Source organism: Python bivittatus, unplaced genomic scaffold (genome assembly GCF_059951505.1).
Source record: "Python bivittatus isolate LINGU-HERP-01145 unplaced genomic scaffold, Pbiv_v1 ctg000840_np1212, whole genome shotgun sequence".
In the NCBI taxonomy this organism is placed as follows: Eukaryota; Metazoa; Chordata; class Lepidosauria; order Squamata; family Pythonidae; genus Python; species Python bivittatus.
In genome coordinates, this window is record NW_028277113.1 from 16,455,326 (window position 1) to 16,480,416 (window position 25,091).

Consider the following 25,091-nt stretch of genomic DNA (forward strand, 5'->3'; position numbering starts at 1 on the left):
TCCAATTCTCAACAAAAAGTCCAAACAGAGCTCTAAAATATTAACATTAGTTAACATACACAATTCAACATTCCACACCTCCACTCTTAGCTAAATGTAAAAGGCATAAAATGGTCCCAGTATCCCAATATAAACAAAATAAAAAGAAGGTTTAACATAACAAAAAGAGACTGCAGCATTCTGAAGAAAGTCCCTGAAGTCTCTGAACAGCCAGCTGACTAAATTAACTACATTAATTCCAGCTGGAACAACAAACATTTTGAATACATGACTCCATAGACAATAATCATACTCATCTGCCTTCAACTAGACCTCTCCATCTTCATAAGAAAACTGATTTAGATGTTTTTGAAGAATTTCTCCTGTTGCTTTAAGCTCAGAAGAAAGCATTAGCAGAGATGCTGGTAGATGAAAATTAGATTCAGCATAAAACAAGAAGTTGTCATCACAAACAGGAAGCCTATTAGATGTTATAATAACATCTCCATCTCTGATTGATTGTAAGGCCTGGGATCAATTTATTCTGATTATTAAAATGAATGAGGCGTGAATTTGAAATACTCCATTTAAAACACAACAGTCATCTAACAGTTGTTAAATGTGTGTCTTGTGGGAGTAGAGTACTGAGCTCTAGCTTAAGGAAAAGGAAGAAGATGTGGCAGCAAACAAGCATTTAAACTGACATCTGATTTGGCCCACAGATGCCACAATGGAACACTGCAGTTGTGTTCCCACTATATCATTAACCAGGTCAGACAAAGACCTTGTATCTGCATTTGCACAATAGGTAAAACTGGTTAGTTTTAGCCTTATTTTTTGTTGTTACTGCTATTTTGTTGTTTTATTTTTGTGGTACACCTGTCATGCAAACTTCTTTAGTTTATGGTTCAGTATATTGGGCAAATTCAAAAAATAAGTTCAGTCAGTAACCTGGTTAAAAGGTTGTTGTGCAAATGCAGCCTAAAGAGAGAAAGATGCATGCAGAGAAATGGGTCACTGGCCCTGGTTCCCTGTGCTCATAGTGCAACAATATCCTTTGGGATCTTGTAGGAGTATGGTGCCTTTTCCAACTACTGTATACTGTGAATTACTCACTGTTTCCATTGACAGAAGGCTGGTTGGTGATTTATCGTGTTTATTTGTTAGATTTTTATCCCCCCTTTCCACCAGAAGCTCAAGGTGGCACTGAGCACTCTTTCCTCTGATATTTCTCCCATGGCAACAATCCTGCGAAATAGGTTGGATTGAGAAAGAGTGACCACCTAACGTCACCCAATGAGTCTCCATAGCTAAGAGGGGGAAATCCCCACTCCTAGTCAGCAGCTTAACCACTATACCACGCTGGTTCCTCATATTCTTGAGCTAGGAAACAAAAACAATCAGAAGAGATACGTTTTTATTCACGATATATTCTCAGCTATCAGGAGACTTGTTTTTAAATATGATTTTTGATTAATAGATAGAAAAAGCTGTGTTGAATTGGCAGGCTGGAATCCTTGTACAAGATGACCACTATTGGTCATGGTGGACAGCTTTCTATTTTTACTTTAAGGCAGCCACCCGTAACCTTCTTATGACCATCCTATTGGCTGGAGGTCATCTCATTTCAGCTTCCATCCTGCTCCAGGTTTTATTCCAGAATCTAAAGACAGATTTTTAGGTGGAAAACAGGATCTGAGGAGCAAAGAAGAAGCCCTGTTCTGAGCATAGTTACCATGCCTGGTAGTTTCTCTGAATTGTTATGATCTCTACACAGTTTGGAGGCTCATACAATGAGGAACACAGAACTGATGTCATACTCATGAGACTCAGGAAGCTGTCATAGGAAGAAGGAAATTGAGTAAAAGATATCTGCCTCATATAACTGTCCATCAATTAGCCTGAAGGGGAATGCCTAATATGACACAACATGTTTGGTTTCCCTTTGGTTGGCAATAAAGGAAAGTACAAGTGTATGTTTTGCTCAGTAATATCCGTATCTATGTAGGAACAATGTCATTTCCGGAGTTTTTGCATTATCTGATGAAGAGTGACTCTGGCAAATATTGAAGGCTGGAGGTCCTGATATGGTACAAAAACTGATATTGGGATTTTTCTACAGACGGCTGAGCCAGAGACCAACTGCTGAAGAATTAGAGCAGAGGAATATTCTCAAACGTGAGTAGCTACAAACTTAAATTTAAATCAAGGAAGTGTTGTATGATATAAGTACACTCTAGGAGAGTGTTTCTCAACCTTGGCAACTTTAAGGTTTGTAGACTTCAACTCCCAGAATGCTGGATGGAGAATTCTGGGAATTGAGGTCCACACATCTTAAAGTTGACCAGGTTGAGAAATACTGATCTAGGAGACCCATCCAGGATGGAGGTTCCATTCTTCTACCTTGCCTGCCTGAGCCCAGCGTGCATTATATCCTTGCATTGCTGTTATTATCCAAAACAAATTGCTTGTAAAGATACATTTATGTTTAGGTGCTTTAGCTTAAAGTTCAAATGAGAACATATTGGAGTCAGCCCAGGATATTCAAATAAAGGACCATTATTTCCTCTTTTTCTTTTACTAAAATGTCCTGTACAGATTTATTCTGAAATATACCCCACTGACTTCAGTGTGTTTTCACCTAAGAAAGTGTGTATAGAATTCAGCCAAAACGTATTGTCTTAGGTATTTCTGTTGGAAAGAAAATCTAGTAAAATACAATGGAGCTAATCCTAGATAAAGGTGTATGAAAGTACAGCCTTGGACAAATATCTAAGAATATGTAAATCATTCTTACTGAAATATATAATTACATTTTCATGCCAAAAAGAAAGCAGAAAAGCCATTTTTTTCCCTTATACTGGAGTGTTTGCTATATAAACTGAATTAATGATACCTCAGCCTGAGCAAAAATCATACTGGTACACATATATTTGACTTGAAAATAGTTTAAGACACTTAGCCATAAATAATTAAGTAGAGAAAATAGTTTAATCAAACTCCTCTTGCTGTAGGACATTAATCTTAAGCAAATCAACTTGAACATAAATTCCAGTGAAATGACTAGTATTTTGATGCAAGTAATAACTGAATGCTAGTAAGGATGTGTCTCAGCATACATGCTTTGAGAAGCAAGCCAACTATATATCTGCTGTCACTCCATTGTGGTTAGTCTTACAACTGCTCTTTTGATAATCACAACCTGGATCAGGAGGCCCTTCAGACAGTCATTGATGCCCTAGTCACCTCAAGTCTTGACTACTGCAAAGTGCTCTACATGGGGCTGCCCTTGGAAACTACTCAGAAGCTTCAGCTGGTCTACAATGCAGAGATGTGGCAATGATGGGCATGCCTCAGTACGTCTGTGTGACACCTCTGCTCTGCGAGCTGCACTGGTTACCAGTCCACTTCCTGGTGCGATTCAAAGTGCTAATTATTACCTGAGCCCTATCTGTGTAGAGCCAGGTCACTTCAGGGACTATTTCCCATAGTTTCTGCCTGGCCAGTATGTGCTGGCAGAATTGGTGTGCTCCAGGTCCCTTCAATTAAACAATGTCATCTATCAGGACCCAGGAACCGTGACTTCTCTGTCATGGTGCCTGCCCTGTGGAATGAGATCCATGTGGCTTCAACTCTGTTGGCATTCCAAAAAGCCTTGAAGATCTGATAGTTCTCCCAGACCTTGATGGATGGGGCCCCTTGGTGGGTGTGCCTGTTACTTTTGCTTTCTCTTTGTATGTTGTGCCCAATGCCATCTTGTTTGGGGTTTGTACTGCTTTTTATGTCACTATTTGTGAACAGAGTCAGTTGGAATTAGGCAGTGTCCAAATTGAATTAAATAAATAAAAATAATAAATAAAGCCATTCCCCAAATTTCAAATCTAAAAATTATTCCTGTTCATAATAGAGATTTTGGTGATGATACTCCCAATGAATCTTTGTTGTGATGAAGTTGCAAAATACTTGTGATGCAAGTGAGATCAAAGATGCATTTTTACATGTGGCAGTTAGTTACAGTTATTGTTGTTGTTGTTGTTGTTGTTATTATTATTATTATTTATATAGCCACCCATCTCGCATACATGACTCTAGTTGGGGATTCTTTGCAGCTCCTTTGAGAGGCTGGATCACGATCTGTTCTGTGGCTTTTTAAATAATAAAATGGTTGATGTATTGTCGAAGGCTTTCACGGCCGGAATACGATGGCTGGTGTGGGTCTTCCGGGCTGTGTGGCTGTGTTCTGGAAGTTTTGTTTCCTAACGTTTCGCCAGCATCTGTGACCGGCATCTTCAGAGAGCAGGAGCACAGACAGGAGCAGTTCTCTCTGTGCCCAAGATGATGTGACCCTTTTGTGGGTATTTATAGAGATCTGAAGGGGGGGGATTGGGTGTGGGGGGGGTTGGTGGGGGGGTTAGGAGGTGTGGGGGCATGTGGGGTTTAGGTTAACGAGTGGCTGCTTGTTTTGGTGTCAGCATCTGTGTGTATCTTCCTGGGGATTAGGCAGGGTTTTTTCTTCTATTGAGTTGTTAATGAGTGGCTGCTGGGGGTGATTAGTATGTTCATTGTGTACTGGACAATACCAACAGCCACTATACCAGGCTATACCGGAAAGCCATTGTGATTCACAAACACCAGCACAGCTTCAATAAAAAAGAGGAGAGTCTAAAAATCAACAAAACCTGGCTACCAATCCTGAAAAATACAGCCTGCAAAAGGTCAACGAACTCAGCTCAACCACCAGGACGTGTGAACGGTTCACACAATGAACATACTAATCACCCCCAGCAGCCACTCATTAACAACTCAATAGAAGAAAAAACCCTGCCTAATCCCCAGGAAGATACACACAGATGCTGACACCAAAACAAGCAGCCACTCGTTAACCTAAACCCCACACCTGCCACACACACCCCACCCCCACCCTAACCACCCCCACCAACCACCCCCACACACACACCCAATCCCCCCCCTTCAGATCTCTATAAATACCCACAAAAGGGTCACATCATCCTGGGCACAGAGAGAACTGCTCCTGTCTGTGCTCCTGCTCTCTGAAGATGCTGGTCACAGATGCTGGCAAAACGTTAGGAAACAAAACTTCCAAAACATGGCCACACAGCCCGGAAGACCCACACCACCCAGAATAAAATGGTTGCTTTGGCTATAACAATGTATAACCAAACAGTATCTTCCTAAATGATATGTGCAACTGCATATAATGAAATATTGTTATGATGAGTCCAGGAAGTGCTGTAGATAAAGCAGTATGTTGAATCTCATTTCCTGGAAAGTTGAAATTCATGGGATGTGCATGGAAGCTCCATTATATTTTTGTATAGTGCCTATAGTGTCTTTGGGACATTCTAGAAACTCTTCCATAGAAGCAAGATACCAAGCTGAGCTCTGAATTGCTTGCTCTGTCAGGATTATTCTGTACTTTTATCTGTAGCTGACAGATCTTGGTGCAGAGGTTGATGACATCTTGGCTTCCTACATGATTGCTTAACCCAAGTCTGTGAATAAGTCAAAGGCATGCTGACATATAACTAGAGAGTAAAGGATTTGGATGTTTTTGAGGTGTATAGAAATTTGTGTCCAAGTGAGCAAGGGGCACTAATCACCCCTTGCCATTTTTTAAATGCATGCAAGTTTAGAACTTTGTCAATCTTTTCTAGCACGGAATGAGCAAGAAGAGCAGGAAGAAAAACGAGAGATCAAGAGAAGATTAACCCGCAAGGTGAGAAATTACTTTGTTTTGTCCTTCATGGAAACCTTGAAGCTTTGGAGCGGATGTGAACTTCTTCACCATACTCATTTCTGATGCATTTGTTTCCTGAAGAGCATATTTTCCAAGCACTTTATTCCTTACAAGGAATCCTTGAGGCATTTTCTCTTGATATAGCTTTGAAATCCTAAATGCTGCAGACAGAGACACCAGTAGAGTTAGCAGACGCATATGCATAAAAGTGACCCATGAGGAATTCAGTAAATTGCTTGGAGCTGCAAAATTGAGGAGGGGTTATCAAGCATTCGAGATGTTGCAAATTATGTACTGGGCTTGGTGGATCACTAATTGTGCAGCTCTAAATTACATCCATTTCTACTAATACAATTCCCTCTTGTTTTTTGTTTTAATAAATTCATGCAGTGGTATGTCCCAAAAAAGACTGTTTTCTTTTAATGGACATACATGTGCTTTACTCCCAGCATAATATTTGCTATTTCTTTGATAGCAAAACCATGAACAAGGAAAAACTAGGGAATGTTTTTTGAAAATAAAGTTATTTTTCAAAAGCACTCAACGTTAGCCTAATTTTGTTTTCATTTAATTCTTCTGTATACTGCTGATCATGTAGTAAATTGAAGAATAAACTTATAAAGAAAGGAAGTCTGATCATCTGAGATATTTTAATTGAATGGAAATAAAACATTTGAGAAGGATGTACATTTTTGGAATATATATATGTACACACACACACATACATATATACATACTTATATTGTTAGTGAAAAAAGAACAGAAAACCTTTTGATACATGAAAAATACACAACTACAGGTTGAACTCATGTAGTTGGGTGTATGCATGCATGCAATTTTAATTGGAATTACAAATAAGGCATTACAGGACTTTGCAGCTGATTCTAAAAAAGTGTTTCATAGTGGACAGGGGTGAGAATGTAGCCCTGTCTTCAACTCCTTAAAGCAGCTGCATCTTTTCTCTGGATCATACTATCCAAATCTCAGCTCTGGTTGAAAATACTCTGATACAGTATCCCTAGTGATCTTCAAAAGGCATCATGGAGATACTCTGTCTTTTTAACATACTATTTAATGGAGAGAAAAATAGAATTAATTGGACAGTTGCTAATGCAAGATACAATCTACATTTCCAGTAAAATTCCCTGGATGAGAAATTGGTGATGAATGTGTGATGGAATATATCTACGAGGAGGAGAGTGATGTGGGAGATCAAGGCTATCAGGAAGGAGGGGGTGCATTCCAGGAGGGGAGAGGAGACAAGAGGCAACACAGTCTGCAGGGGGAGCATGAGAAGAGTAAGAGATTCAGAGTAGCCACTCCCTAGAATCTCCCAGGGTATATCTACTAGTTGCTGTAGTATAGATTTAGTTTGGCAAGATTCTGTCTATAAAGTGTAAGCAAATAAAGGAACTGTACTCGACTGGACTGTCTCACCGTTGTTCTTGGGCTGGGCCTGAGAGAATGTTTGCTCAATAAATGTATCAAGCACCCCAAGTCGAAAGAGATGAAAAGATAATCCAGACACACCCTTTGTTCAAGAACAGTCCATCTCCTCATTGTCTTGTATGATCCACACCAGTGTACTATGAACACATCACAGGAAAGTGTCTGCCGTCCAGCAACTTTCTAACTGAGGTTTAGGTAGAGTCAGTAGACGAATAGAGCCAACTACTGTTCTCTGTTGCACTTCTCAAGGGTCCAGACAGGGAAAGATCTATCCTAGTACCTGGTGATTTTTTAACTAGAGATGCCAGAAATGTGCTATAGTTCTTCTCCAACCTGTTGATTTTATTACTGGTTATAATTCACATCTTACTGGGATCAGAGATGCTTGCATTATTTTGTTTCTGTTTCTCTTCCAAAACACTTTTTCTTAACCATCAGGATTTTCCAAAGTTATCTCTTTTATTACTCAGTTTTACAGATAAAGATGAATTTGCCCTCAGTCATCCATTCAGATTCAGTCCTGAAAAGTCAATGTTTACACTACATGAATCCCAAGAGTTAGGGAAAAATGAAATCCCATGTCATTCCTATACTGGCCACCACTGTTTCTGTTTTAGAAACTGTTTTGAAGCAAAGTAGAAATCTGAGGTATAGGTGAAACCATTTTTATTTTTATTCTTCTGTAAGCATCAAGCTTAGGGGTTAGTTCATATTCATAGGCCAGAAATTTCAGAATATCAATCAGCTGTGGACACTGAATAAGGGAAAAAATATTAAGAACAAAATATTCAGTTTGGCTCTTCCATTTGGGAGAAGGCAAGATAAAATTAAAAATGAAGCCATATGTTTGATTTTAATCAATTCTAGCTTGATTAGTTGTAATATTAAATCAGCCATTCACAAATCTGGACACAGATTCTAATAGATAGGGTGGCTATTCCAAATCTTTTACCAAACAAATGGATACATTTGTTAGACTTTTCTTATTTAGCCAATCATGCATAATTTTTTAAAAGTCAGAAGGTATATAATAATATATAATAATCATTTCTCTTAAACTCTAATCTGTGAAAGTCAAGTTTAACATTTGCATTTACCTCTCTAACCAGCCTGTACCATGACAATAGCCTTCTTCCTTCCCGTTTAGAAAACTAAGCAATACAAAGAAATGAATTGAAGGCCAGCAAATTTTCTTTGCTGACCTCGTATTGGCTCAAGTCAGCAAGGAATGTTAGAAATAATGGGATCTTGAGAGTGGTGTGACTAACCAAAGGATAAAAAGATTAGGTGAGAAAACAGAAAGAGATGTTACATTTGGTTCACTTGTATTTCTTTAAAAAGGGAATAGAGTTTGGAGTTTGTCAGAATAAGGATCCCAGGTTCATTCCTGGTTGTCTTCTCAGACACAGACACAGATCTGAGCCCTAGCCATGATGTCTTAACCCAAATAGGATGGAGGTTTTTTGCTGTATTTTAAATTCTCTGATGACTGATTCCTGCACTGTGCAGATACAACACAGCAGAAAGTTAGAACAATACAGATATGGCCATAGCACACTTACTACCCTTAATGTGCCTTTCTCTGCATAATATTTTCCCTATGGATGTTATTTTATATTTGGGTCTACTTTGTTATGAAGACAAGGAAATAGGACCTTACTGAATATTGGTTTGTAAAGTAATAGAAACATTTAAAGTGAATATCAGCAGAAAATGTATGAAAAGTAGCTTTCCTTGGTGTTCATGTATAATAGCCAGCTGATAACTCAGACAGTAAAATTTTGTACTTGGATGTGCCAGTTACAGTCTTGGCTTTGGTAAAGCCAGATCCACAAACCTGTCTGCATGGGTGTTGGCTCCATGACTTGATAGAAAAGCAAGTGTGGACGAGACATACTCCAAAGCACAATTTTCATGAATTGCACTGAGTGAATATGCATGGTGTGTCATTATCTTAAGATTTGCAATGTAGTTGTGCCAAAATTGGTCACTTACAACCTGATCTACAGTGACACAGCCTTGGCCAGATTCAGATAATCTCTGAAGAATGACTGATGTAACGTCTCAGAGTGTATCATATGGACAGCCAGTCGCTCATGAGATCCAGTTCTCTGGGCTTCTTTGATATTGTAGAGTTATAATATTCAGTTCAGTATATGTTGAAATGTTGTAGATGATTGGCTCTCTACCTGGTTAGAGCTGTGCAGTGAAAGATTTTTTAAGTAGTCAGCAAACCAACAAGTGGTTGTCTGAATTCACTGATTGTTTCTTTACTTTAGTGGAACTGTCCTGGCTTATGATACAATATTGAAATATTACCTTCCTTTCATTTCCCAAATATATACTTTCCTGGTAGCAATGATATTTCTTTATATGACCATGCAAAGTTTTTCTTTTTCTTCAGCATGGGCAAGATTGTAGGCTAAGTCTATTTTTGGACCATCAAGTTATCTACTTTGATCATTTGTCATTTTCAAAATATAAATAGTGTTTTTTAAAGTCTTGCTCCATTTAAATAACATTCAGTGATAAACTGTCAGAAGCTTTGACATTCAGTAATAGCAACAGAATCCTTAACGTATAATCCTTAAACATATCCTTAATGTATGTCAAAAGTGGAAGAAGAATGGCATTTTAACATGAACAAAGATAGCACAAATCAAATTTACCTTTGCATATTTGAGTTCATAGTCCCATCACTGATATTTAAAAAGAGATTTCAGGGGATTTTTTTTGCTTATTTGGCTTAGGAGCAGATGGAAAATAAATAATCATTTGGGGTTACTATAGTGGCAACAACAATAATAAAAATGTAGCCTTTGATGCATGCACTTCAAAGTTAACACTGTGAGAAGGAAATCCCTACATAACAAGTGAGTCTACAACACAGAGCAAATTTTCATGTGCTTTTACTTTTGTACTTTGTAGAACTACTAAGATTTTTTTTTTATGTATGTTTTCCAAAAAGCTCAGATTTTCTTTGGGCATGTAATACTCAATATTTTCTTCAGAGGGAGGGAGGGAGAGAGAGAATAAGATCTGAGCGTATCAATAAGCAGCCCATAGCTCTGTGGTTCTCTTCCAGGTAACCCTTAATGAAGAAGTTCCAGAGGGATTTACCTTTAGCTGGGAAACATTTTTATTTGAATATACTTTTTAAAACAAGTAGCTGCAGCTTGTGATTCTCAGTGGAGGTAGAAAGTCAACTACTTTCTCACTAACATATCCTGATGTTGCATCTGCAGTCTTTATGCTGATCTTCCTTCACTATCCCTTTCCACATTCAGAAGGGCATCTCTAATAGAGGCTTGAACACTGAGTCCCATAAATGAGCCAATCAGAAGAGCTTCTGCATGCAAGTTTTACTGCTGTGTGACAATGGCCATGGAGATACTATACTATATTTTTTACCACTGATTTTTCTTCAACATCATCCCTTGCAGACCCGCCTCTCAGAAGGTTTTTTTTTCCAATCAAGTGTCAGATGAATGTAGACATACACAGGTAGAGATATGTAAGATAAATAAATGGATCTGGGGGTGGGGATATGTTATTTTATTTTATTGGAAGATAGAAATTTTTGTTCATTCACAACTCAACGCACCCGTGGTGGCACAGAGGCTACTCGGTCATTGAATACCTTGGAAGCAATTAATGTAGATGTTGATTAGCTGACATTCTCTGCTATTTTTCTGAATCATAAAAATATAACCATGCTCATGATGAACTTCAGCATAGATCAGAACAAGACAGGGAGAATCCAAAAACGTTCTGAGTTCACTGAAACACACATTGTAAAGGCTCATGAAATGAAGGTCCGGAAAGCCTCATTGTCTTTGATTTGGAATTGTCCCAAGTTTTCCAATCCATCTTTTGTTTTCTTTACCAGGAAATAAGTAAAGAAAGATGGATAGCTTTGCTTTTCAATTGGTAACGCAAAGAGCGTTCCAGCTGAAAGTACCCGCCTCTGTTTGAGAGTTCTGTTGGAGAAACGGGGAGGAACAGTGAAAAAGAAGAGGCAAACAACCTGGAAAAGTCTAACAAAGGGAAGAAATGTGGAGGACAGTTTTGCTCAGAAAAGGAGGAGTAGGAGGGGAAAGAGTTTTTAAGAAAAGGTTTGTAGATGAGTCAAGCAAAAGGGTTTGTGATGGTAAGATTTAGAAAAAGGGAAAGAAAACAGGTGAAATAACATTACGAAAACAATGTCTGAGAAAAGTTAGATGAGAAATGATTTAATTATGGAAGGTGCAAAGAAAAAGGAGAAAACAAAAGAACCAGAAAAGAGCAAATGTAGGAGAAATGTCATATCAGGGTTCTTCAAGTTTTCAGGTACAGCTCCACCGTTAGTTCTGTTGAGTGGCAATAACGAAAGTTACAGTCTGATGTGCCTGAGAAGCATGAAGTGGTTTTATACAAATCTAAGTGGTGGGATACATGCCTATTTCTCCTTCATAAAGAAAAAGAAATGCAAACCGTTTCTTGTCACCATTGCACCGAATAAATACATCAATAGCTTAGGGCAGGTAGCTTGGAGAGAGAAATTTAAAATTCCTTACATGACGTTCCAAATGAATTAGCAGTAATGGACTATGGAAAACCACACAGAAGTCACAAATAAGATAGATGAAATGACCTTCTGCCAGGGGCATTGATCACCATCCTTCCTTTGTCTATAGGCTAGAGGCTTCCATCTTAGGATTCAAGCTTACTACAGAAGATTCAGATAGACTTACAGAGATGGAGACCAGCAGATTCCAAGCAACGTGTAGTCTAGCTTGTAAGAACTAGATGTTATCCAGTTAGAGTGGAAGATGTAAGCTATAGGGTATTGACTGCATTTGTACATTGCTTATTCAAATACACATTGTTAACTCTTCCCTAGTTCAGTGCCACCAATGAAATTTCATTTATAGAATTCAGTCCCTTCATTGTGTACTGCTATGAGATACTGAGGAAATATCACTGAGCTACTTAATCTAAACTAGCCATTAAAAATCAGCAAATGGCAAATGACACAAAGCAAAATTTGTATCACAGGGACAAATGACAAGAAAGCAAAGTCATAATTGCCTCCAGCTGTCCCCTTCCCATCTTGTGGACTGGTTCACATTTTTGGTACTGTCTTCAAATATAGGACAGAGATCTTGCCAGTTAGATGGCTGCATTTCCATAATGCTGGCACTGAGAAAGCGCTATGATCAGAAGTTCCTGAACGTTAGAATGAGTTTCAATAAATCAGTTGGAGTCCTGATGTTTTAAAGGAAGCACTCCACTGTTACTGAACAGGGAGAAACTTTTTATTTCATAGCAGGAGTGAGCAAACATTTTTGGACAATGGTTACATTCCTATAGGACTAATTTATCTAGGACTATGTTGCTTACCCAATGCAAATGAGGCTTAAGAACACACTGGTAGCACCTTTTCCAGAAGTAGGTGCCCTCTTTCTCTCTTCCTCCACATGCAATCATTTGCTAGGATGGGATTACTCATGTTTCCAAAGTTTAAAATGATTATTTTAGAACAGCTTTTAAATTAGGCTGTCAACTACATATGATCCTGGGGCTCACACCCCCTTTTTTGAGGTTGTGTCTTCTTGATCCCACTTTGCATGATATAAGGGTTTGTCTAATATTTATCAGCAGATAATAGTTGCTAGGCACTAAAATTAACTTGAAAATTAAGCAGCCTTTTTTTTTTTAAGCTCTTTCGTTTAAGAAATTTGGAAATGGCTTTTGGAAAGAATGACATTTGGGGGGTTCTTTCCCTATTTTTCTCCTCCTACAGCTAAGTCAAAGGCCTACAGTGGAAGAGCTGAGAGAGAGGAAAATCCTCATCCGTTTTAGTGATTACGTAGAAGTGGCAGATGCTCAGGATTATGACAGACGGGCAGATAAACCATGGACAAGGCTAACGGCAGCTGATAAGGTGAGTAGGACAAGCCTCAGAAACAGCTGAGAGGTTAAAGAAAGTCCTAAGATGTTTTTGGTGGAGTCCAGTAACCAGAAGATGTAGTTTAAATTTATTTTCTGTAGCCATGACTACAGCATCAGCTTTGCCAGCTGGAAGCTCATAAGAAGACCTAGCAGGAAGAGCCAGAATCATGTGGTATTTTTTCCCCTCCTCTATTCCTACCAACTTTACATTTTTATTTTTGGTTCCACACATTATCTTGCACTTGCATAATTATTTTGGTGCTTCCACACAAGTCTTATTCTTACGATAACAGTTCCTCATTTACTGACATTTACAGGAATGTGATGCTGTCCTCTTCCATTTGAAATGGTCCTGTGGTTTCCCATGGCTCCTGTTGTGTACATGTGGTTGGTTGGTTTTTGTTTTTTAACTTTGTAGAAGGACCCTGTTAAGGAGAGAAAGACAGTAGCATTGCACACAAGACATTTTGACCAGTAGTACCAGGAGGCCTCTCCTTTTGCTGAGCATCAGAGGCATATATTTTGCAAGCTGTTTTGCACATGACATGAAAATATAGCACTAAATTATTTTAAAAATCCAATTCTTCCTGTGGCACTTAGGTATGCCACAAAGCCAGCCAATGAGCACAAGTGCCACTGCAGTTCATATTGCTTGAGGCACTAGGTTAAGCAGTCTATGTTTTTGTCTTCTTAATGGTGATGTTCAGTTTGATTTCTGGTTTATGTACCACCATCTTAAGAGATATCATCATCTATGTATGTTGCCACCTGGCCATTCATCTGGAGAAGGATGAGAACCCTTCACTGTACAGAGACAGGTTAGAAATCACTAAATAAGTGAACAATCTGATTGGAGAAATATATGTAGATATTTCTCTTCTCCAGTATGCATATAATCATCCCTCTTCTCCCTCTTACAAACAAGTTTTAGGAGGTTTTATGTGTTTGAAGGACTCCAAATACCCCTCTTAATCAAAGATTATCAAAAGCAGTGTGCTTGTTAAGAGAAGAATCTCTTTCAGCTTTCACCCTTCTTTAAAACTGTTTTATCTCCAAATTGAGCTTAATTAGGTATCTCAGAATACAGCCTTTCAAACCCCATTGAGGGAAAAGTTAAGCACATACTTTTCTCTCACTGAAATCAACTGAGTATGCTTAACTTGGGCTAGCTCATGCCTTTAATATGATCTGTTCTTCTGTCATCATAAAGTCTATGAGGAAAAATAAACAGCCCTAGTAATAATGCTACAACACGTGTGTACTAGAACAATGATTTTCAATATTCCACGAAAAAAATCACAAGATTTCAAGTGAGGAAGGCAAAGATCTTGTAAGCTTGGGTGATTTCACATGATTTTGACCAATACTATCATGGATCATCTTTGCTCTCTGGACCATATTTTGGGAACCATTCAGTTAAAATTTGAGTTTCTTTGGTCTTGAATAATATTACCAGAAAACGATAGGAGTTATAGGAGTAAGGGAGAGATGATTTGGACCCCATCTGTCTGCCTACATAATATGGTAACTTCTGCAAGGCCCTGGAAGACATGGTTTTGTCAGCGGGCCTGGGGATCCCAGGTTGACCTGGAGTCCATCAAATGGCTAGTGTAAATGTATTGTTATCGCCAGGGGGTGGAGTGGGTTTTGTATTTTGTATCTGTAAAAAATACAGATTTTTATTCCTGTAAGCCGCCTGGAGTCACCATGAGTGAGTTGGGCAGCCATATAATTTGTTTAAATAAATAAATAAACTTCTGGAACAGCTCTGAAGACATCAAAACATTTTAGTAAAACAGTGGAGGAGTCATAATCATTCTTCTCAAGATCATCTTGTCATATTACTTGTTATGAACTACTATTTCCACTAAAAATCAAAAAGAATATAAAACAGGTTTGACCTCCTCTATGAATTACTACTTCTTTCAAATCCAACCCAAGCAGTATTTTCTGATTTCAGCAGCCATTAAAGAAAGAATTTATGGCAATTCCCTCTTTATGTTTTTAATTCATAACACAGTACAAAGAACAAACAAAAAAGATTACATCTTTGACTTGTGTGCTTTGGAAATTTGAATTTCAGCCAAAAACCTAGGAATTAACCAAGTAACTTCATAAAATATAACATGGAGTCAGCATTTTTTATATAGTTGAAATACTTCCTATAAAAATCTGTTCATTTATTTATTATTCTGCCTAATCATTATAGAGATGATTCTGCAAAGTTCTTCAAAGCAACTTTAGCAGAATGTGGAGATGGGAGCAAAGGAAAAGAATAAGATTGCTTCCCTCTTCTCTTGCTCAAGCACCCTGGATCTCACATTTCTATTTCTCTTTTAAAAACATGAAAGCTAAATGATGCAAAATGTTGGAGTTGCTCTCTGCAGTGACCTAGCTTGATTCTGAGTATTTAGCTCTCAACTGAGACAATGATTCCATTCCCATTTTGGCAAAATGTCATAGATTGTACTTTCAAAATTTATGGCTATTTAAACCCAATATTTTACTTTTTTCCCTCTGTATTCATGTGTTGATTTTTATTGAGGCAACTTAGTATAAACAAACATAGGAATAGCTCCACACTACATTTAAAATAGAGAGCCAGTTTGGTGTCGTGGTTAAGGCATCAGGTGGGAGACTGTGAGTTCTAGTCCTGCCTTAGGCACAAAGCCAGCTGGGTGACCTTGGGCCAGTCACACTTTCTCAGCCCTAGGAAGCAGGCAATGGCAAACCACTTTCAAAAAACCTTGCCAAGAAAACTGCAGGGACTTGTCCAGGCAGTGGCCAGGAGTAAAGATAAAACAAAACATCTGACTCAAAGTCACACACGCACACACAAATTAAAATAAAGCACCGGATATCCTGATCATATCTCCAAAATTATCTCACTAATCCTTAAAACAGACCTTTCAGACAGAACTGTCATGTACTCCATTTTATGTATCACTGACACAGGTTAAAAAAGGGTTGCTGGCCAAAGGCAATCCATAACTTAGTGATAATTACATTTGAAACACTCTGGCTCATAGTCCTGGCCGTGTTGCACGGCAGGGCATCTGCTATTTTTGTGTTTAATAATTTTTGTCTTCTTTGGAATGGGTATTCTTTTTTAAAAAAAAAAAACTTTGAAAAGTGGTTTAAAAAGTAAAGAAGATAAAGAAAATGAGATAGCAGTATGATGCAGCTAAAAAAGTTGATGCAGTTCCAGCCTGCTTCTACTAAAACCATATGCTTTGATTACAACTACCTCTTCTTCACTTTCGCTGCTTTCTCTTAAATGATAAAAAGCGGGGGGGGGGGAGGGATGTTTTCTTCCAAAATCAAATATTGCCAACACTGTTATGACATTAAGAACTTTTGCTAAGCTTCTCCTGCCCATCAAGTGTCCTGTTTTCTTAATTGCCTTCCTCTTTTTGTCCCTTTGTAGCACTTCAAAAATTCATTTCTGTCAGAATCTAGAAAATAACTGTAATATTTGTAATCAACGTTCTCCTGCACCCTTTGTAGAATTTTGTGTGTGTTATTCGTGGGGCTCCAAACGCTCTGGTGTCTGCAAACATATTGTTCATAGTTAAATGTCCTTTAATTCAGAAAGGCTTTTGAATGCACATTTAGTTATATATTATTGTCACCATCACAGTAAACAATGTTTGAACATGCCTCTTACTTTTTCATCATGGAGCTGACATATGCAGAAGTAGAAGTATTTGTTTCCTTTTCAAAACGAAAAAGAAAAAAAGCACTCAGCCTCCATCATCATCTCTCAGCCTCCTAGAAATTTTTATAATCTATCAGACCAATGAGGACAAACATATTGAGATAAATGCAAGGACTGGGGAGTGCACCAGCAAGACATTTTGATTTATTTTTGTGGAGGGGAAATGAGGGGATTTTTGCCAACTGACGTCCCAGTGCCTGGCCGGGGGGGGGGGGGGCAAGAGACCTGTTGGTAAGCTTAAAAGCATTCAGAATTGGTCAGCTTGGAGGCAGTGAGGGGTGAGCACTGATTGACTGAGGACCTTTGCAAGCTCTAGATATAGATACTGTAAGCCCATGATTATAGCACTATGAATATCAGATTAGATCTGACAAAAAAAACCCCCAACAACTAAAAATAACTTAAGATTCATTGTAAAATCATGGGATGATCTAGTGATCTGGAAGGTCTCAAATAACTGGGTCCATGCATGTATAACAGAGTTGCGGGAAAGACTTGCTAAACTGTGGCAATTATGAATAGGATCTGGAAGGCGGCATATTATGCTTGTAAATATTATTTGATTCTACCAAGATGTCAAAGCTGTCACAGAATATCTTGAGTTCTATTTACTTGGAAGGCACTATTCATCTCTGAAAGTTCTGCACATTGTTTGCTTTCTCATTAATGGCGCAATTTTTGTTTTTACATTGATAGTTTTATTCACATATTTCTTTTCAGCTGGTAATGTGCTCATTCTTTTGTCACATGCAGGCAGCAATTCGCAAAGAGCTAAACGAATTTAAAAGCACTGAAATGGAAGTTCATGAATTAAGCAGGCATTTAACAAGGTAAGAGAATACTCTTTTAAACAAAATCTAGTCTAAAAACCAGCCACAGCTCAGCTTTTTAGCCCAATTTACCTCATATTTTGCTCAGGCTACTTTTTAAAAAAAAAACTTAAAAACCACTCAAGTTTGAGGCCATTCCTAAATTATTTCTTATTTATTTATCTTATTTGTTAGATTTCTCTCCTGCTCAAGGCAGCATATTTTATTCCCATAGCAACAACCTCTGAGATAGGCTGGGCTGAGAGACACAGACAGACTCAAAATCACCCAAGGTGTTGTCATGGCTGAGGGTAGCCTTGAACCTGAGTCACCAGCCCCATCTCAACATTTTAACCAGTATTAACATAGTGAATGATCTCCTAGAAATGCTTTAGCCAGTCTGGGAATCATGTTCTGCACTTGAAACTGTTGATGTTCCTTCCACACTGCATCACAAAATATCCAAAGAATATTATTTTTTCACATTAACTGGGTTATTTTTCCTCCATTAACTCCTATTTATTTGGACAGAAGTTCTTGCTTCAGCCAAGATGAAACCAGTAGGGCTTGAATTCTTTGTGGATTTGAACTTCATAATATTGATTTTCAAGTTGTTGAATGTATTTTTTTTCTTTATGTATAAACATTTTAGGGTTTTGTTTGTTTCATTCTAGCCTCACATTTTGAATACTGGTGTTACGGTTTCACCAAAGCTCAGCTCTCACTCTGTAATTGTAAGAGGAAAGAATGACAGTTTGCCCTCTTTATATTCCCTCAAACAGAATTAATCTGTATTCTCAACTTCGTTATAGTCTCTTGATTCCAAACAGTCAAAAGTATATAATTGGATATCTTCAAATTTCAGGGATTTTAACTCCCATTAGCTTTAGCAAGCAACTGATTAGTAGAATATGGAGGACACCAGATTGCTTACCTCTGTCCATAGATGGCCCTTCCATCCCACCTTAAGTTTTGCCTTAGTTCTACATTTTGACAAAACTCTTAAAGCAAGTAGGATTATATTAAAGACAAGGCAGGACCATGTTTCTGGTCCCTACTTTTGATGCCATATGCCCAGACTAGCCAAAGCATGATGTCTGACTGTCCAAGGGGTGGCTATGCCAGGTGCATAATGTTGGAAAGCATAATGTTGAGTATAGATTTTACACCACAGCTCCAAGGATAATGTATAATATATTCCAAGGAATTGATGGTAAATGAAAATTATTAACCTATAGAGCATCTTCAGGGCGCTAGCCACACCCATGCTTGGTTACCCCTTCTCATGCCCTACGTGAGTGGGCTTGAGTTTACTTGATACTCTGTATGCAGGGAAGAAGCATATTATTGAGTACTTGAAGGAATCTAGCATTTCAGTTGTTGGTTCATATGCCTCAGATGGAGAGAGCTTTCTTCCTAGGAGGTTCTCTAGAATGCCCCAAAGATTCCACTGCTGAACCTGGCCTTTGTACTGCTCTTAATAATATGCAGACATGAAAGTCTTGCATTTCTCCATGGGGAAATGCATTAAGTCCTGGTAGGTAGAAGAGAGAAAGAAGTTTCTCTTCTACCACCTGGAGTGGGAAGAACCTCACTCTGCAAACTGCATTATGTGAAGCAATCCAGAGATATGTGATTAAAAGTGGGATATAAATTAGACGTTCAACAACTGCTTCCTATTTACCTAATCCTCACATTGTTTCCATATTATACTGTGCTTCTCCTTAGTTCCCTTTCTCTTGCTTTTTCCTTGTTCCTCATCTGGACCCTCAGATTTACATCACCTGACAAAAATAACTCACCAAATTCTTTTACCATAAATTCATGATAAGATTTATGCCCTGCCTTCCAATTTGAGGGTCTGTTAGAGCCTGGCATCCATGAGATATGTTGGGACTGCTGGCTGGGAGTTATGGAAGTTACAGCTTCAAGTTATTTGGGGCATGTCAGGTTGGGAAAGGCTATTTTGTGTATGATATTTACACGAGTGCTATATGTTCTCACATGTCCTATCTGTAGCTTGTTGAGTCAGTGATTACTGTGAGAGTCAGCCCTATTATGGTCTGAGTCTCTGCCATTTTCTGAGGCAAGAAAATTGTCACATCCTTTACTTAAAGCACTATACTAAATAGACCTCCTTTTTTTTAACTACTACAAGCCAGTTTTTGTTTGTTTGTTTTTGTCACATTGATTCTTCTGAGTATGGGTGCTAATGCTGGTAATAATCCATTTCATTTGTCTGGGTTTTTTTCTTCACTTTTTTAGGTTTCACAGACCATAGGAACTAAATGTGTGGCCGTCTTGAGAACGTAACGGAAAAGAACCATAAGTGCTGATCTCATTCATTTCTCTGTTACGTACAGTGGTAAATCTTCTGAACTGCCTTTTTAAAACCTATAAAAACATGCAGAAAACATGAGTTTTCTCATCCTGGGAAGAACTTCACCATATAATCTGTTGGCACAACATTTGGCAACTGAGACTATCCTGGCAAGAATCATGCCTGGAGTTGGCACTTATATTTTAAATGCTGCTGTGTGGATTCCCCCAGCCATTCACACAAATGGTCTTTCTCCAGATCCCTTCAGTCCTCTTTCATCTCTGAAGAAAGCTGAGGCCCTTGGTATTTGCCACTGGCAGAAGCTCTGCTAGACACAAGCTCATTGTTCTGGATCAACATCTCTACCAAACATTTCATTCTGTACGGAGCACCTTAGAAAGATGATAGGGGTGAGCTGGGGAAGAAGATCCCACTCCAAGGATCCATTCCTCTTTGACTTTCCAAGCCCCACCCCAGGAGGATCTTCGGGCTGGCTGGGTATCATCCTTTTGTTTTCTACAGGACCAAGAAGGATTCCTCGCTATCCATTTCTTCCCTTTGAATGATTCTTTTGCTGTAACATTTGGAAGAGTTCAAGATACAAGAACTTTTCATAACAAGCTTATTTTTTACCGTGGAACATGTCATGCTGCCTTCTGCCCTGCTAACTACTTCATGTTTCATATGGTCCTGTGTAGCAGTTGGATAGCCTAGCAGTTCTGCCAAGTGGCCTGTCAGCTTTACATGGGTTCTTCCAATTCTCTAACGTGCAAGACAGAAAAGACATGAGCTAAAGAGAACTATAGAGTTGACTTTATGCTGTATGCCTGGATGTTGATTTTTTTTTTCTTTTAACAGCAGGGATTTCTATTCTGTAGAATGCTACTTGATATAAATAACGAAGTATGCTGTTGTGAATGGCTCAGTCTTAAATTGAGAACCAAAGGATTTGGCAAAAGGCTAGAGGTGTGATATTATTATTATTATTATTATTATTATTATTATTATCATCATCATCATCATCATCATCATCATCATCATCATCATATTTTATTTTATTATTTTATTTTTAAGGTATTGGTCTTATCTTAAAAAATAAGATGATCTTTGCACATTGGAAAGAATTATGAACCCACTGTATCAAAACACTTTGGTGATACCTACTGGCATCCATATCTAGTTCAAATTAAACATATCTGATTATGCCTTTTAGCCAGAAACTTCAACCTCTTTCAGAAAATGAGCCTTTTGCCCATCCCAAACAAATCATTATAGATATGGCAGCTTTAATTCTCAGACTTTCACTGGTGTAAGAGTATAATCTGGGACCCAAATGTGGTTGTACTTAGAGGAGACCTCCTGTAATGAATGGGGCTTAGGTTGGCAATGATTTAAGTTCTATTGATTTCAGTGGGTCTACTCTAAAGTGATGGCTACTTAACTTCAGTTGATTGGAGTGGGCTTCATCTGTTTATGATTAAATCTGGATCCAATCCATAGTGATTGGATTGATTGATTTTCTTTTGGAAAATATGTATATGAAAGCACATTTTAATGGGTGACTGCAGTGATTCAGGTTTCTCTTCACAATAAAACCTGAGTCACTGCAGTGCCCATTACAATCCTCAGAATTCCATTGAAGAAGTCATTAAACTAGACTAAAAAAAATCCTCTTTTCCTTACACAGAATAGTTTTGTCTAGTGATCTTATTCTGAGTACAAGAAAAAGATGAGATGAAGTAATAGAGTACTTTGTTTTTAGATAAAAGGACATGTATTGTTTAAAAAAATCTGCAAAAAATAAAGAGATTATGACACCACTAATGGTCAGCAGATCAAGTAGGTGGGCATGTAGAGGGTGAACTGCTAGGTTTGTGGAGATGGGAGGGTAGTGAAAATTTTAATTCATTTGCCCAGTTTGCACAAAGCAAATTTAAGGTGGACAAGCTGCCTGTTTTTCATACCCTGAAAGCTGTCATTTTAATATAGCCAGTTCTTTATCTGTCATAGTTCCATAGCATTATGAAAGGGTGGAGAACCTCTTGCCCACCATACCAGCCTTTCAGCCCACCAACCCTTGAGTGAAGCTCCTCCCCAATGTTCAAAGTCTTATTCTTCCCCCTCCCACCCTTTTCCTCTTTCTTTTACTTTGAGAAGAAATAATGGGTTGCAGAACTGATCCTGTCTGCACATCTAAATGGGAGTTCCAGATGACTTTAACTCCACTTTGCTCATCCTCCAGGTCGCTCTTCCATAAGAGCGAAAGCATTTTTGTGCATGCTGGAAGACACAGGGAATAGTAACCCCTTGATTCTTTCTGTGCAGGGATACGGATGTGGTCAAGAGATAGGGCATAATTCACGCATACAACGGAACCATATAGTTTACCTTACAAAATGGAGGAAGAGAGTGCTTTTGCTTTCTGCATACAAATCTTTTCAGGTTTCATACCAATCCCTACCACCTATACAAGCAAATTGTTGCATTGAGCAAAACTCTATCCATTTTCAAAAAGTAGAAGTTATCAGCTGGAGTCCCACCAACTCAATGTTTAAATAACTGATTATTCCCTGAAGCTCTGGTGAAAAATAGCTTACTTTTGAAGGTTGCATGGTGTTTGGTCTTTCTAGAACACAGTCAGCTAAATTCTTTGCTGTTCCTCCTACACAGCGTCAGCTGAAATAATGGAGTGTACCTCACTACCATGCCAAATTTAACTTTTTTCACCACCAAAATTTGTGGGGATGGGCAAAACATAGTATTTTTGTTGCCTTCCTCCCATTCATTTCACCAGGGCTTGAGTAAGATATATTTCATATAAATGGAGAAAGGAAAAGTCCTTTTTTCCTAGCATATTCAGCTTATATTTATCTTTGCTTTCTAAGCCTCTGTTGTTCACATGAAGGTTTCACACAAACATCTGCAATTTTCCACTCCTGGAGGAACCATTTTTCCCCTCAATGTCTATGAAAGAGTAATGATTGCAAATCTTGAAAAAGGCACACAGGGTTGCAAGTTAGACCCATCTCCAGCTTGATTAGGCAGTTTAATTTAATGGTTGCAGAACTAGAAATGGGATTCCAGTTGCTCTCCAAGTTATTCTGAAACCAGTACATTTCCCGGGCTCTCTTCCTGTCAAGTGTATGTACATAGTTTTGTCTTTGTATAGGAGTGAATGTGGTGACAGTCAAGACTGTGATCTTCCAGTATTGTAATTTAACAGATTATGGCTGTATGAAAAACAATGATAAAATGTAAATATCTAGAGAAAACACTAAAGCGAATCTCTACATCTTAGAGTTTCAATTTGTACATACTGAAACTGCATGGTATTTAAATTGTCTTGGATGTATGCAGTTTCTTTAAAAAACAGTTTCAAAGAAAAAATGTTCTGGTTTTCTTTCTTCTGTCTGTTATACATTCAGAGACACGCAACAATCAAAAACTAAGCTGCAAAGAGAGTATTGCTTAGAGGCAGAGGACCAAATGAAGCTGGCTAAATGCTCTGAGGAAGTCTTCCTTGTTCTCTGCAGAACTGCATCCTGCCCACCTAGAATGCAGAGATGGTCACTCAGGACTAGGTGACATTAAAGGAGGATTAGACCAAATGACATCTCTTTGAGTTCTGCAGGCTAAGGGGCTCTTACACACATTGCATATGTAATCCCAGGGAGAAAGCCTTGTTTAACTTACTGACACAGGGAATAGAAAATAAGTTTAAAATAGCTGTAGGCTCCTTGTAACCTTCTGGAACCATCAGGGCTGTACTTCATGTCTGGCACCTAGTGGTAGTATTCCTTATGTCAGTATAAAGAATAGCTGCTGTGTTTTTCCTGCTCGCAAAGCGTTTAAAGAAACAGGGCATGGGTTGTCTTCATCTCTGGTTTATGGGTTCATGGTAGCTGCTGGAAACAAAAGGCTGGATTAAATGCCAAATTGTCCTAACTAAAGAGCCATGTTCTTACAAGGCAACAACCCATTTGGTCAATTTTTGAGACTAAGCAATCCCATTTTATCCTTTTTACATCTTGGGTTTTCTTTTCATTCCTTCCAGTCCTTCAGAAATCATAGCTGTGGATTCAATTCATTGAAAAAAAAAACCTGCAGTGATTACATTGATTTTGTCAAGTTCTGCTAAGATTTCTCCTTCAGCACTGCCTCTCAGGCCTGAACGGTTACTGATTGAAGAGTCTGTCGCTGAATGAATTAATAACACACTCCACAAAACAAGCCTTTCCATTCTTAATCTTTTTATGCAAAACTGAGTGATGAGCTTTCCACTGTCATTTACATAGCAACATTTGACTTCTGAGCATTGCGAAAAGCTTCTCTCAGCTTTTTATACACTAATCTAAAGATGATTTGTTCAGGTGAAAATTTCTGCAGAACACTAAACAGAACAGTCTGCCCCTGAAAAAAGATTTAAGTTTTACTAGTCTGGCACCTTACTTTTAAAAGTAATTCACACTTAAAAAGTGAGTACTCTTGCATTGCTGTGAAAGAAAATAAGAGCCAAAGAACAAGAGACCAAGCCATTACCAGAAATAATTTATTGTTTACAGCATCGATGCTACTTTAATCATAAAGTAATCAGCATTTTAAGCATACTGAATAGAAAGGCAATACATTTTTATTCTCTATAGGTAGCCTATAATGAATTGCTGACGGCTGGAGGTCCCAAACCTCTTCCAGAGGGCCTCTGGATATTTATACTCTGGTCCTACCTCTGTTGGGTTAGTGGCTTGGTAATTCCTGCTGCCACAATCCATTTTATGGGGTTAGGCGAGGGGTTGCCTCACTTGGCATGCAACTCCTTGTCTGTGTGAAGGGAAAAGGCTGTCACCTCCTTTGCTGCCTTTTAAAATATCAAAATACAGAAGTTGAAATAACATAGTGCCATCTCCTTGCTGGATAGGGTACAGCAATGGTGGCTAGAGGATTCAGCCCTTCCTCCCCCCTTGAGAGACAAACCAGTCCCACAGGAGATATACAGAACCGAACTTTATTAAAAACAGAAAATGTAAAATGTAAAAAACAAAAGCTACTTTTAAACATAGTATGAAAAGGTAGATATTCAACATGGAATGTGATTACAGAGCTGTCCAGATCATAGTCATATAGCAG

General features: G+C 38.4%; 1 protein-coding gene across 2 annotated transcripts in view; it reads left to right on the plus strand.

Annotated features, from left to right (window-relative positions):
• PHACTR1 (phosphatase and actin regulator 1) overlaps nt 1-23,310 on the plus strand; it is a 243,949-nt gene extending 220,639 nt beyond the window's left edge. For both annotated transcript variants that reach the window (XM_088130728.1, XM_088130729.1), the window contains 5 exons: nt 2,102-2,157; nt 5,655-5,716; nt 12,972-13,112; nt 17,592-17,668; nt 19,913-23,310. In XM_088130728.1, the coding sequence (XP_087986854.1) occupies nt 2,102-2,157; nt 5,655-5,716; nt 12,972-13,112; nt 17,592-17,668; nt 19,913-19,928 (352 nt within the window). In that variant the 3' untranslated portion in view covers nt 19,929-23,310. The remainder of the gene's footprint in view (nt 1-2,101; nt 2,158-5,654; nt 5,717-12,971; nt 13,113-17,591; nt 17,669-19,912) is intronic.
• Nucleotides 23,311-25,091: the final 1,781 nt, after the last annotated feature.